At 38.7% G+C, this 14,938-nt stretch overlaps 1 protein-coding gene across 7 annotated transcripts in view; it reads right to left on the reverse strand.

Annotated features, from left to right (window-relative positions):
- ADGRG4 (adhesion G protein-coupled receptor G4) overlaps window positions 1–14,938 on the reverse strand; it is a 55,713-nt gene that overhangs the window by 10,934 nt on the left and 29,841 nt on the right. For all 7 annotated transcript variants that reach the window (XM_080553672.1, XM_080553669.1, XM_080553668.1 and 4 more), the window contains 14 exons: window positions 12,743–12,826; window positions 12,180–12,274; window positions 11,801–11,853; window positions 10,220–10,259; window positions 9,691–9,716; window positions 8,285–8,433; window positions 7,206–7,338; window positions 6,570–6,688; window positions 5,288–5,498; window positions 4,563–4,728; window positions 4,292–4,441; window positions 3,305–3,427; window positions 1,521–1,566; window positions 545–648 (listed from right to left, as the gene is read on the reverse strand). In XM_080553672.1, the coding sequence (XP_080409798.1) occupies window positions 545–648; window positions 1,521–1,566; window positions 3,305–3,427; window positions 4,292–4,441; window positions 4,563–4,728; window positions 5,288–5,498; window positions 6,570–6,688; window positions 7,206–7,338; window positions 8,285–8,433; window positions 9,691–9,716; window positions 10,220–10,259; window positions 11,801–11,853; window positions 12,180–12,274; window positions 12,743–12,826 (1,499 nt within the window). The remainder of the gene's footprint in view (window positions 1–544; window positions 649–1,520; window positions 1,567–3,304; window positions 3,428–4,291; window positions 4,442–4,562; window positions 4,729–5,287; window positions 5,499–6,569; window positions 6,689–7,205; window positions 7,339–8,284; window positions 8,434–9,690; window positions 9,717–10,219; window positions 10,260–11,800; window positions 11,854–12,179; window positions 12,275–12,742; window positions 12,827–14,938) is intronic.

Here is a 14,938-nt window from a genome sequence, read left to right on the forward strand (position 1 = left end):
GCTTAGACCTTTCCTATTCCTATGCATTTGTTGCAATCCATTCTCAGGCAGCCATCTCTGCACTCTCATTTTTTGACATCTGACTTTCAGAGGCAGTTTTCTGTGTATTAAAATACTGACTGCCTTTCCTGCCAAGAGATGATCGTTAATGACATCTCCCATATTTATATTAAATTTACCTTCCTGATGGAGTGTAGACAAACCCTACAGAAAGATGTAATATCATTAATTGCCAACTGGTAGGTAATAAATTTAACACAGTATTTCCAATGCAGCAAATAAGGCATTAATATGTATTAAGTTACATTCGCAAAGAAGTACAAAACACATCCATAAAATGAATTTGTCTTGAAGCAAGTGACATTTAGAGGACTTTATACCATAAAAATTATTATAACTGTTTTGTTTGTTGTTATCAATTTTGGCAAAATTGCAGATAACTAACAGCTAGTATAGATATGAATCTCCCATCTCTCCCCAAAATTAGTGATGACTTTGTCTAGTGCCACGGGACTTTTTTGGAGATGATTCATGGAATACTTACCAGCAAGACTCCAAAATGGGTAAGATGGTTACAAAAACAGATTGTGTAATTCATATCTGTATATTCCATTTCACACCCTGATGTATTCCAACCACCCAGTCCATCTGTGTAATATAGAAAAAGAGATTTTTAAGTAGAGTTAGTCATGCTCAGTCATTTATAGCTCTGCAGCATGCAGAATGTGTGAAGATGAGCTCAAGTTAGTACAGATTGCAGGGTCATTTAGCAGCACACAAGTGATATTTCACACAGGAACACATCTTACATAGTTGCCTGAGTACCTCAAAACTTGGATGAAAGCCTCTGGTGGAACGAAGAAATATTTAAAGTCATTTATATGCCTGCACACAGAGAAAGCAAGAAGGTAAGGAAAAGTCCATTTGACTAGATTGTACTGCGGGATATGGAAATATAGAAGGCAAGAAATATTTATAGGGCAGAGGAATTGTTTAGACAGCATGTAGCATTGAAAAAGCCACATCTTCCCTAGTAACGTTAAATTTATGACCCTATTTATGTGGCATGTATGGCATATTCAGAAGCTAAACTTCTGTTAAATAAATAAATAAAATCTAACACTAATAATTGGGAATCCTCTCCCACATGAGCTGAGTTAACCCAATACATGGTTATCTTTCTGTGTCTGTTCACTCTCTGAGCCATATCCAAGGCTCGACCCCAGCGAAGCCCCCACTGACTTCCCTGAAGTGACTGTGAGAAGTCATCTGACGTTTCCTTGCATTTTTGCTTTTTTCTTAGACTAACTCTTCTTATCTGTGTAGATGCACCATTGTACAATGCCAGACATATAACCACTAGTAGTAATGTCAATTATTGAGGTATCGGTGCCAGTGGAAAGGAGCAAAACAGAAGGGGCCACACTGAAGAGCACAGACTGAAAGTTTCAAACTCCATGTCAAGGAGCCAAAGGCTCTGGTGACACAGCAAATGTGACAGCTCTGTACACAGCACTTACTGTTCTTCTGAAAATCCCAAAAGGCGCAGTGCACTGCTGCATTACCCTGAAAGCAGAGAAAAAATAGGCTGTGACATTTATTCAGTACATCTGTGCATTGTCCGCACTTGCAGACAGTGCATCTTGCTTGTAATCAGGATTTATAACTATGGCACTTTGATTTATCTTCCCCTGTACTGCTTGACAAGAAAGCCCACTGAGGAATGAGGAGAGTTTGGTCTCTGATTATTAGCATAGTAGTGCCTCAAAGGGTCTGTAGGTTACTGAAAATGCTGCGGTTCAGCAGCAGTGAGACAGCTGGTCCCTGGAAACCAGCTGGGACATGGTGCACTCATCCATGGCACTGAAAACCAGCAGAGGGTCCCCATTTTTGCCTTCCCCATTACTAAGTGAAATCGTAGCAGTCAGTGATTTTCCTGGTTTTACCAGCCTTTCTGCATCTTTCATTGTCTGTTTAGGCATAAAAGCTGACAAGTTGTCCAGTTTAGATTGATTCCTATGTCTGACCTCATTGGCTTCATGTGGTATCTGAGGTGTCATACCTAATTACTGGTGACATTCAAAAGTTATGGCTAAGACCTGGAATAACAACCTGAGATTTTACATGATAAAAAATAATAATAATAGTAATAATCTCAAGATAAGAAAACCTTTATTTCACAATTTCAGTGTTTCTGTTCTCTCTCTGAAACCAGTCAGGGAAGAGACCTAAGAGAAAATAAAGCTTGCCTGTAGGTCACAAGCAGATGAACAAATTTAAATGGATATTTAATGCAATGTTTGCTCTTGGGGACATTCTAGTTTATTACTCATAATGCTGCAGCAAACTTTCCCAAGGCGCAGATTCATTTTCCTTTATTATGAATAAAGTTTGGTAAGGCACAGAGTTTACAGGAAGCCACCCTAACAGATAAGCTGTTAAGACTTGTGATCTGTAGACTGCCAAATATAATTAGGAAGAGAGCCAAAGATGTAGGTTAGGATGATAGCTCATTAAATATTTAATTAGGATATTTTTAAAAGGTCAAGGAAAAAATCTGAGAGGTGCCAGATGGCCTGGTGGAGTAAAAATGACAGAAGAGAGAGGATATCTGGATGAAACTTTTGTTTTCTAGAACTGTATGTAAAGAGCATATTGCCAAAAAAGGAGCATTTTCAAGCTGTCATTAACTTGAACTTTAATCAAATTCATCTTATTGAGTAATTTTGTTCTGCCCTCAGTTTGCAATGTGTTTGTGTGGAGACTGAACCATAAACATTTGCAACACCAAAATGTTAAGGAGGAACCCATTCAACAAGTTGGACCCATGCCCACTAAAAAACAATTTAAGATGGATTTTACTTTTGAAACATCATTTTGAAAGAAAACAAGGCAAAGTAATTTTGAAAACATCTGCAATGTTTTTGAGTTTTTTGAAGTTTGCCCCTCTTGGTGACTAAAACAATTGGCTGAATTAGGAGCAACCACAAATCATTTCAGTCAAACCCAAGCTGCCATTTTTTAGCAAATAAACTATTCCTTGAAAAGAGTTGCCCAGATAAAACAAGGAAAACATCCCTTGCTTCTAGCATGGATTTAGCACGGAGACACAAGCTTTACTAACCTGCAGGAATAAAATTAGCCACCGAGATTTGTGTGGACTGTCAATCTTCTAGCTGATAGGTGTTGGAGAGGTCAGTCAGCAAAAATTTTTAAACTTATCTGACTAGTTGCCAGTTTATTTTAAGGATAAGTGAAATAGTTTCTATTTCAACAACTCTCTGATTAAATGAACATATCCTACCGTATTTTGGTCTATGTGCTGAAGAGTTATATTCACAGGTTCATTAAGGTTCTGAATCAGTGAATTTTCAATGCTGGCACTCACAACATAAGTGTTCAGCCTCTCCTTCTGTAAATTGTCATCCTACAGTGGAAAAATACACACATGCAAACAACTCCAAGTCATTTAAGTTACCAGCAATCGTGCCCTTTGCTGCTTCCATTTTTTTCAAATTGTCTTTCTTGGAAATTGTGATCAGCTAAACACCATGGGATGCCTGATATACTTTAGCTACTTTCTACTTAATTGGAAAATGTAGTTAGTAGCGAATTCAGGGAAAGTCTCCACATCAGCAGAAGCAGAACACAGTTTCAGATGCATCAGCTGGATTGAGAAAGCTGCATAACCATTTCAGTACATCAAAACATTCAGTTGTACATCATTTAGCTCATTAGACAGTAGACACAATCGTGAATGCTTCTTCTGTATGAAAAGCATTGCTCAGCATAATATATGTTTCATCATACCAAAAGAAATGCCTTCCTTTTTAAATGACATTCATGCCCCAGAGTTAGGAAAACACAGCAAATATTAGAACATTCCTAAATGATGCATATTACTTCTGCTATTATTTTGATGGAGAAAGAAATCCTGAAATTATTTTCATGATATTTGACGTGTACCGTATGTGTTTTTTAAGCAAGAGCTTACTGTTTCCTAGAGGAAGATTAGGGTATGTTCTTTTCCTACAGAACATAAGTATTGGAATAACATCAGCTACAGAAAATGAAGAAAATATCTACAGTCTCCAGACAATTCTCAGAGCATTATCACTACTGAGAAGGTTTTGCTGCTTGAATGCATTTTCCCTGCACGTTTCTCAGGGCTCCATCAGTCTGACACTAAATGCCTAGAACAGATTACACTGTTAGGATTTTTCTTTTGTACACATTAAGGACAGCTGAACCAATTGCTACCATGTTAGCATTTGTTAGGAATCACAGTTACCACAAAAAGTGAAGTCGTGCCAAAAAAATTAAACTGGATCTTTGGATGCTTTTCTGGGTCAGAGTACTTGTCCCCTAAGAATGTCTTCAGTGATTTTGGCAAAAACACTGAGGCCAAGGCCTTTTTGAAGGAGTTTTCTTGAACATTGATCTGCAGGAAAGAAATGACATGCTCAGAGCTGCCTTCCTCTAGTCAAATACACAACAGTACAAAACAGCAACAGGAATTGCCTGGTTTAGTCAGTAGTCCATGAGGTGACACTTATTCTCACCTTGAGATCCACTCCTTGGTCATATGAGGTGATACCAAAGGCCAGTCCTTCAAATACACTGGGATCTGGACGCATCACCAGCAAAGCCAAGGACGTGGTTACAACTGATGCGTTTCTTTCTGTGTAAGCCATCTTATAGCCTATCTTCTCAGTTGTCTCCAGGATACTTTATCAGGAGTAACAGCAAGAAAAAAAAGACACATCTCTTGAAATACTATCCTAGTTTCACAATACCCAGTCAGGAGACGATCAGCTAAAAACCTCTGCTCTGGTGTATGATCACAAAGAGCACTCACTAGAGCAGGATGGAACCAACTCAGGATAGATGGCATTTTGTTTGGCACAGGGTCAGTTGACTGCAAGCAAATGAGTTATCATAGAATCATAGATTCATCCAGGCTGTGTCATACGTGTCTCCATGCTGAGCTGTAAAGACCACCTCTGAGATGAGGTGGTAGCTACTCAGTGTCCCTGATCTGCCTCCAGCATGAGATACTCACATACAACAACTCTGTGATGAGGACTTCTACAGAACTGGTTCTGGTAAAAGCACTTCGGACAACACAGAAAACAATTTCTACTCCTAAGAACCGCAAAAATGTCTAAGATCCAGGTATGGAAAATTGCTAACTCTTGTGGTAATTGTTTAACAGACAAAAAGCATGAATTTCCCCATGCTTCCATTTTAGATTAGAAAGCTACTTCTGTGCAGTGATATTACTTACATATTGGTCATTTTTCTAAAGTTCTGGTCTTCTATTTCTTGAAGTAAAATATAGTTCAATATAGTCAATATATCCTCTGCAATTGTCACACTTATATCTTCCAAATTCACAACATCAGAAATTTTATTTGCAATGATTTCTAATTCTTTCATATCCAGTGTTTCATCTGGCAAGAGATCTAAAATATGCTGTACAACATCTTGTGCATTCTCTGAAAAAAAAAAAAAAAAAGGAAACACAGATGATTTAAGCAGTACAGCCATACTTTTAGCTATGTAGCTACAAGTCTCCATGTTAAAGCAGGGGGGCAGAGTGTGCTTTTCCTCTGTTTCCACATGGTCATAATGCTTCTGGTCTATTACAAAATTATGACCCCAAAATACGTCAATATGCCCTCCACATGAAACTGGCAAAAACTTCAAAGCAAAATCTGGATGTCTTAGGTTATATTTTAAAGGGGGAAAACAATGTAGTTTTCATAATATTATCACCTGCTTTTGGATAATAAAGATTATCTGTAAATACTATTTAGTTTTAACTTTGATCATGTTTACAAGCATTTGTGAGCTCAAAATTAAACAAGACTCTCCCTCAACCCAAATACTGCTTAACTGGTATAGCAGCAAAAGCAAATTATGAATGGTATAGTTTGAAAAATAAGTATTTGCCATTCATTATATCATCATTCTTCTATAATTTTTTCATAGAAAGAGAGCTTTACACCCTGGGAATCAGAGAGACTATGCAACTGCAGATATCTTTCAAAGATCTATTTATTGATGCCATTGCTGCGTAGGTGGATAAACTATGGTATTGGTTTTGTACACCGTTCAAACAGCTTGCATTGTTTGACATAGTTTTAAAAAGAGATATAACTGGGTGATAATGGTCACCTTGTATATCACACAAATTAGTGCAGACACTTTCAAATTCCATGTGCTAATTCGTGTTTACTTGCACGCAATCTACAGAATATGAACTCTTTTGACATGGTAACAGGGAAAGTATAGACAGGCAAAACTTGTCATATTATTCTCTTGTTACTTATTTAGTTCTACATCTAAATGTAGAATTTTAGACTAGTCTTCAGAGTAATAGCTAGAGAACTTTGAAGCAAATGTGAAATTCATTTACATTAAAAACATTTTAAGATGACCACGTGAGTAGGTTGCACATAACACAACCTTATAGCTTCAGTTTTTCAGATGTCCAACACACACATTATCTAAATATAAGCGTTCTACTTTGATTCACTGTGTCACTGAAGTATCTGGTGGCTTACCGTCTGTAATGGTGATATCATGAAGATCTAAAATATTATTTGGAAGTTCTTCCAGTAATTTACATTCAGTCATATTGGGTTTTTCCCAGAAAGCTTGCTCAAGATCAATGTTAATTCCACTGAAACATGAAAACACTGCACATTAAGTTACATGAAAAAATATGCATTTTTGAAGTTCCCCATATTTAAGTAGCTAAAAATGTAATTAATTGGCCCAATTTTGAAAACTGACTTGCAAGTGAGACCTGATTTAGCAGTCATTTAGCACAGTAGGAGCAGAGCCCAAATGCCAGAGCAATTTGAAATGCACCTAGAGATCGTGACTTTCTGCCACTGAAGGGCAACGTGCCATGAATGTAAGCACAAATGCTACGGTGCATCTGTTTCCTCTCCCTGCTAAAGCAGAAAGTCAGCTTCCTACTATGCTGGCTTGCACTTGCTGCAGGTGGTGGAAATGATGCAATACTCCCTTTTCCTGCATCCTACACTGGACTGGCCCTGTATACTTTCCATTTTCCTTGGCATGGCACTGTCGTGTGCCATTACAGATGACCATCTGGACTCTCATCACAGGAAGCCTTGCACTCCCTCCTGTTTGCCATGCAAGAACCAAAATGAGATGATCTCGTCACTCACCAACTCCTTTGAGCAGACTCCAGAGGGTTTTTGCTGCAGTTGACCTCAGCTTTGGTAGCTGGACTTGTTAGCGGCCAGTAATAATTACCCTTGTATTTTGTCTGTGAAAAGCTCTCTGGACAGTCCATTAGTACTGAGGAAGAAATACAAAAAGCTTTTAAAAAAAGATTTAGTAGTCAAAAAGAAGAATTCCTTGGCACCCAGGGACCAGCTGTCCAGTTTTGGACTTCCACTCCTTCTGAGACCGAGCTGTACTTTTTACTTCTTTTGTAGGCCGGATGGGATTATTTTAACAAGTTTACTGGCTGAAATAAAACATTTTGCCTAAATGTTTTGCCTGTTCTTCTGAGGCCTTTTTCTTTTTTGTTTGACAAGGTCAGTTCTAAGGTGAAGTGCTCCCTTCCCAACATCAAAAATCGTAATTTAATGACAGTACATTCTGCAGTCTTCTCTGATCTATCTGAAGCTACTTTCACACTGCCTCCCATTATCCCATCAATGTCTTTTCCTTCAGGCTTGCAGTTTTATGCTTGACCTTTTGTAAGTCTTTGGTAAAAAATATGTTTTTGAATTTCAGGCACAGTCTGTTATCTCTTATCTCTGCCTTATTTCTGTATTGGAAGGACTGATAAAGATTGTAACCAAACCAAAGAGATTACTTACAATTTAAGGCTTGATCCAATAAGCATTAGCATTAAGAGAATGCCTGCAGTGGGTTTGGTTTCAGTGTTCGGCTCATGTCTCCCTCAATAGCCAGAACCTGGGGCACTGCCTGTGAGCAGGGGCTCCCAGATATGCAGCCATATCAGTCTGCCCTCCCCTTCATTGCAAAGGTGCTCACACCTGCCTCAGTAGCAGGAGTCATGGTTTAGCCTACCTCCATTTGTCTAGAACCAAAGTTTTTGATCTTCTTGTCATTACATTGCATTCTATAGCTTGTGTATCAGATAAGGTCAGTTTGGATACTTGCAGGGATGTTTTCTAGCCCTAATATCTCCACAAAGTTTCAGTTTGATAAAACACTTGCAGCTAGAGTTACAAAGCATATGATTTCCAGTGAGGTTTTAATGAAGCATTACCTATTGGCTTGACAGCCACATCTTCAGGGTTCACATATAATGATAACAGTCCATCTTCATAAGTGTCGTTCAGTAACAGCTTTATCTTGTGAATCAGCCCTTCTTGTGTTCCAAGTGACGTGGCCTTTATAATGGCCTTGCAGACATAGCTAGAAGTATAACACAAAATAAACAAAGCTACCAAATTAGTAATTTTCACAGTTATACCTTATAATTTTACTGGCTACAAAATTAAAGAGTAACACAAAATTATATTGAATTGAATAATTGATGTATTTTGTTCACTATAAGTGCTATTCTCCAGCAAATGTCACCAAATGCCACTTCTTATGTACATTAGTACCTTATCACTTGAAATACTTTACAAAGTACAAATTACTGGGAATGCAGGTACAAGAATCTATTTATAGTTTCACGGTAAATACCTCAAAAGGTTTCCTAATCATGTTATCTTGGCAAAGGAAAATCTCTGTGACAAGTAAGCATTTTTCAACCATGTTTTAACGTTCAGAGTGAGCTAGTCATAAAACAATGAGGTACTTTAGTACCCCTGTGTCCAAACAGAAGTGGCAGACTCCAAGATTCCCTGAAAAACAGAGATTTAACTAACTGTTGTCGGTGTCTCCATTGGTTTCCAGCTTTTTTTTCCTCAAAATGGCCAAGTATGTTTGCTGATTCAAGCAGGTTTGGAAAGACTGTCTCTCTCTTTTGAGTTGCTTCAGACATGGCAGAAAGAACAAACAAGTTGCAAGCTCTCAGTTGTGGGTGGATTACCTCAACAGACCTCTAAGTTAACTGAGGGCTAACCTATGAGACTTTTTTAGGACTGGGATGTTTCAAGTGTTTCCAACTCACTCCTGTTTCTACTTGGTTGTTCCCCGCTCAGCATGGCCTTTGGGGTAACCATTTACAACCCTTTGAAGGTGATGGGAACTCAGTTCCCTCTGCTCTTCTGGCCTGAGGTCAGAAGGCAATTAGGATTTCCTCCAGAAGAGGAGCAGGATTCATCCTGGCAGACTTCTTGGGCACTGTCCAGCAATGCAGTCTTCCACTCACTGTTCCGGCCTCAGTGAAGGACACTGCTCACAGCCAACTCTAATAGCGCAGCGCAAACCTCCCAGCTTGTCATGGAATCAATTCAAGACTTCCCAGATATGGGGTATGAGAGGGAAACCTTGGATGCTCAAATACATTTCCCCAAGTCAAGCATTACTGTGCATCTGACTCCACATGTGTTTTTCTGTTTTAGACATCTAAAGGTTCCCGCTTACCCTGAAACTAAAATAGCCAAGAAGGGGTATAATGTTTCCTCACCCTGTTTATGAGCAGGCTTATAGCAGGAGGCAGAATTTTCTTATTAAATCAGTATGAACTATGAAAATCCAGCTCATAACCATGTGTCTTACCTTTGTGACATCTGCTTTACCTTCATCTTCAGTTTTCATAGGACACAAAAAGTTAGAAGCTGGTTAGAATCAACAGTAGAAACTCCGTGTGTTCATTAAAATAGAGCCGTATTGGTTTAAATGATATTAGAACCTAATTATCTAGAGTAGCCTTCATTTCACAGTACTTCTGGAGGTATATCAAGACAAAACAGAACATCACAGTGCATGGATGCTAATTCATACAGAGAGCAGAGTAGATCTATATCTTGCAGTGCTCAGTAAGCTTGCTCATCAGAAGGCTATTCCAAGGTAGACTGCTTGAAAATAATGCTGAACACATCCTGCCTTCCTTGGTCTTACGAAGAACATTTCAATATTTATTGAGACACGGTGATTCTCCAGCCCAGTTACTTACATGGGATACATTATATTTAATACTTCCTACGTAACACAATAGTATCAGCATTTAGACCATGCAACTACTATATCCTCTGTAAAAAGATAAGAGAAAGTAAATTTTAATATTAGAAAATAACAAGTTACATACTTGAGTCCTCTTATAGACACTGCTTTGTGGATAATTAGTCCTGCAAGCAAACCAGAATAAAATAATTGTTTGATATTAAGTATATGGATATAACATGTTCCATTATGCTATCACCTAAAAATATCTTGTGACCACAATGAGACAGACCTTGCAGCAGAGAATTCATCTTGAATTCAGCATAGATGTATCTGCATAAATCTCTAAGAAAAATGCTGTAACAGATATGCACTCAGACAGAAACCTCTTCCTCTTCCAGAACGGGATGCACGACAGTAGGGTTACAACTCCCGTCCTGCTCCCCATGCCACCAGACCGTGGCATCTCTGACATGGTCCAACCAGTCCTGTCCTGCACAGCAGAGACAGGAGGGATCCAGTTCAAGATCTGTTCTCTGAAGTATCTTTGAAAGTATTCTAAGCCTATTCCATCTGCCTACAACATTATTCAATTATTCAATACTAAAATTCATTTAAAATTCAAATTTATTCAATACTAAAAGCCTGTATCAGTGTACGAATTGATTGTATCATGTTTCCTATTTTTTTAAGTTTAACTCTTCCTCACACTTTATAAATATTTTCTCTGTTAATTCCTTGGAAATATTTAAGCAACATCACTTCTATATGGGGGATGAAGATCCACAGGTAACCCTGTCTTTAGCTGGTCTTTATTTCATTTGATATTTCTGTTCTTACAGTTTTCAGACTCAGATTCACCTCACATAAATAGTACCATATGTTATTGCATTGTTGTCATTTGTAAAGCAAGCAGTAATTGCAGACGTCAGAGAAGAAAGTAGGAAGACAAATATGTATAAAACGATAAAACTCAAAGGCTAGACAAGTGACACTTTTATGAATCTAACAGCTACTAACTATCCCTCTTAGTTGCTCACAGTTTGGCTATAAATACAGATTAATTGGTTTGAAAGGTACATAATTGGAGTCTTGGGCAAAATGTCATTGTTTCTGAGCAGGGTTTTGGAACTGTAATGTACTTTCATTAGACCCTGCCATGATAAGAACCAGTGTGTGCCTAGTTATCCAACCTGGACAGCCCATACGGGTCTGTGACCCTCGCTCTATGAACAGATGTGACCCTCAACTTCCCTTGCACTCACATGCCATCGCTGAAACAGGGGTTCAGCAGTACTAACGTGAATTCTGCAGATACCAGCACTCTGCCCTCCTTTCTGTCCCCCACAAATACCAATTTCTACACTCTTTGAATTGCCATGATGGCACACAAATACATCAGCCCACGTGACTCACTGCTCACATATCACAGAGGCAGCAAAGGCTTCACCTTCATCGTGAGCCAATTTATATGGCCAAAGATGAGTTCTTAGTTTGGCAGCAGATACTTGCCTTGCATTAGGCAGGATATATATTTTCAGGTGAAGTGAGCCGCATAAACAAAATGCAGGTGCTCCAAATGATCACAGTTGTATAGATCTGGGGGACTGATTTACACCATTGTCACAGGACTGGTCATATGTTAAATGGGTATTTGGAACATGGCTGCTATTTCTCTCAAAGGACATAGTGTCAACATGACACCACTATACAGCGAGAGGCTTACCTGACTTTAAAGTTTGTCACAACAAATTCTCCTCCAGTGAATATGATATTAAACTGGAAAGAAAATGATAAATTTTTTATTAACTTGATTTATCAATGCTTTATCTAGACCTGCTTGTAAATTTAAATTGTCATCAAAATTCTAAATTCCAATGAAAAGAGCTAAAAATATTTGCAAAATGTCAACACTTTTCCCTTCTTTCTGAATTTAATTTTATCCTGTTAAAAATGCGTTGGATAACATGATTATGAAACGCCACAATATTGTTACATGGATACTTATTTTTGTGTTGTTCCATAAGTTTGCATTCTGTACCAGCTGTCCTCATCATCTGATACTTTCTAGAAATAAAAGAGAATAAGAAAAGAAAGCTACTCACCCAGTTTTCTATAAGCTTCCTTGCATCATAGTAATCGGGAGCTCTCTCAGTTTTGTAGAAAAGAGAAAAGTTCATGTCAACGTTATAGAAGCTGACTGTAATAAGAGAACAGAAGTGAGATGCATCCTACAGTTTGCACAGAAGGGTACCTGCACTGTCTCCTCGTCCCTCCCTTTAGCCATGGCTATGTTTCCCATTCCCAAAGTCATGAAGACTCTTCAGGAAATTCTACCCTCCAAGAGTCTAAGTCTAGATTACTACTGCATTGCTAGAAATTTAAGGACTCTAAGGGCCCAAAGTCATGGCCAAGTTATCACAATTTAACAAGCAAAGGCACTTCAGCTGAGCTGATTTTAATACTTGTGGGTGCACTAGCCTTGCTTTTACCATACGCTAAGAATGCATAAGAAGAGATAGGAAGATTTGCTGATATACAACACCTTGCCAAGCAGCAATAGCTTAAACATGAGACCAAGTCTTAAACTGTCATGTGTATGGTGTCAGCCAGTGTCAGTGATGACCAGGTCAGCATTTAAAACAGTCTTGTTTAGGAAAGTACTTACGTGCAATGGTAACATTGGCACTATTGGTTGGAGATAACGGTGGCAACGCAGGAGCCATTGTTGATGATGCTTCACTTGAACCAGCTGAAAAAAGTATTGAAAGGCCTAAGAATCCACAGTGGCACAAAGTGCAAGAATTAACATAGTTCGTAGGAGGGAGACGGTCTCTCTCTGTTCCTTTCTTGTTTGAATAGTCTGTGCCATCCTTCAGGAAAAGCCATGTGTCAAACACAGAATGCTAAAGGGTTGACATAAAGTAATGAAATTGAAACAAACATTGACATTCATGGGCTTTTATTTGATGATAACCTGGCATAAGGACTCCCATTATAAATGCCAGCCATCCTGCCTGTATGTTTTCAAAGTAAAGAATTCTGAGAATTTGTTCTTAGCTAATTTTCCTTGAAGTGAATCACCTTGTCAAACCAGATAGGATTTTTGCATTTCACATGCAATCTGCCACATCATCAGACAGACAGGGACAAAATGGGTGATGCTTGCTCACACGTACTACAGAAAATTGCAATGAACCGAATCACCGTATAAGATTACAGGCCTCGGTGATGAAAGAAAAGCATGATCACAACATTTTGCTCTAGAGATACAGTTTCCTTGCTATGCTGGTGATTTGTGTTTTTTCTTCACTCACATGACTGTCAGAGACTTGACAATCTAGTTCTGACTAAGAGAAATAAACTTAACACATGAATACAAAGCCAAATATGTATGAATAAGGAGTGCTTGGAAATAAGTAGAATAAGGCTATGCTTCATCAAACATTGTTTTCTCTACTGGAGTTCAAGGTAAGAATCACCCCCGCTTAAAACAATAACAGCCCATCTCTGACCTGTTTAAATCAAGAGCAACACATCCATGGACAGTAACAGAAACAGAGGCTGTTAAGAGCTTGAAGTAATAGTCTACTGTTTTTATCCTAAATAGCTCAAATTATTTTGAAGCCAAAACACCCTACTGAACAGGCACAATACACAAGCTATCTTCTCCCATGGTCCTTAACCCATTGGAAATAGGAGAATTAGCTTACTCTTCTGCTTCACTCTTCCAGCAAAATGCGAGTAACTCCAGGACCAAGCTGTCACATTGCCATTTCAAATCAGCAGCTTGCAGCCAGTCAGACACCTAACCCGACATAATGGCTATCTGCCGAGTCTTGATTTGGAAAAGATCTGCAGGCTTGAATCATTGAGCTGCAAGACAGACCTAGATATTCAATATACAGACCTCCTACCGATATCCACTAACACTGTTTGCAGACGTATGAATATGCAGAAAACAAGAAACCAGAAATTAAAAAAAAATAAAAAATAGAGGCAACAGAAAACAATTCTTTAAAAAAAACACAAGGACCTGAAACCGAAGACCTGTGCTTTATCCTCCAGCACCCATGCACACCAACCCCTCCCCATTCTCACAGCACTCGCTCCCGTGAGAACACAGAGTAAAACCTCAGGTACCTGACCCGTGGTGCTGCGGAGGGCCTGGGACCCATGCATCCCATGTGACTTTAATCCCAGGGTTTAATAGTGGAAACCTGTGTGCCTTCCTGCTATGTGAAGCTGCAGATGCGGGCTCCCTGAGCCCCAGTGCGACACTACAAATAATTCGTCCCTGACTTCAAGCTGTCAGAAACAGTGGAAGAAAATGAGCGTCTTTCTATAAGAATTCCTGACAGATAGGAAGTGTGATGAGAATGCAGAAGGGATAGTGCTGTGCAGACATGCCCTATCATTGGAAAAAAAAAATCTTTTTTCTTTCCTTATAGGAATACAGACATGATATTAGGCTATGATTTATCAAGTCATAAGCCAAACTGTTTGTAAACCTGAGGTTCAACTTATCCTCCTGACTGTCACAGTGCTGTAGATTCTCTCCAGACAGGAGCCTGAATAGAGCTGTGTGATTGCAGGCTCTGTTCTCTTTTCAAAAACCATTGCCTTAGGGGTGATGTATGATATGTAACGATGTATGTATGATATCACCCAGTGTCAGTCAAGATGAATCAGAAAAAATCTGCTGGGAAGAAAAAAATAAATACAGAAATGGCCAAACAAAACTCAAACCCATTTTAATCAGGACTCACAAAGCAGTTTTCATCTCCCAACAAATGAAGCATAATTACAACTTCACAGATTCAAATTTCTTTCTTTCTCTCTTTCTCATTATCACCTGAAGAAA

This window comes from Anser brachyrhynchus, assembly GCF_964034855.1.
Source record: "Anser brachyrhynchus genome assembly, chromosome: 13".
NCBI classification, from domain to species: Eukaryota; Metazoa; Chordata; class Aves; order Anseriformes; family Anatidae; genus Anser; species Anser brachyrhynchus.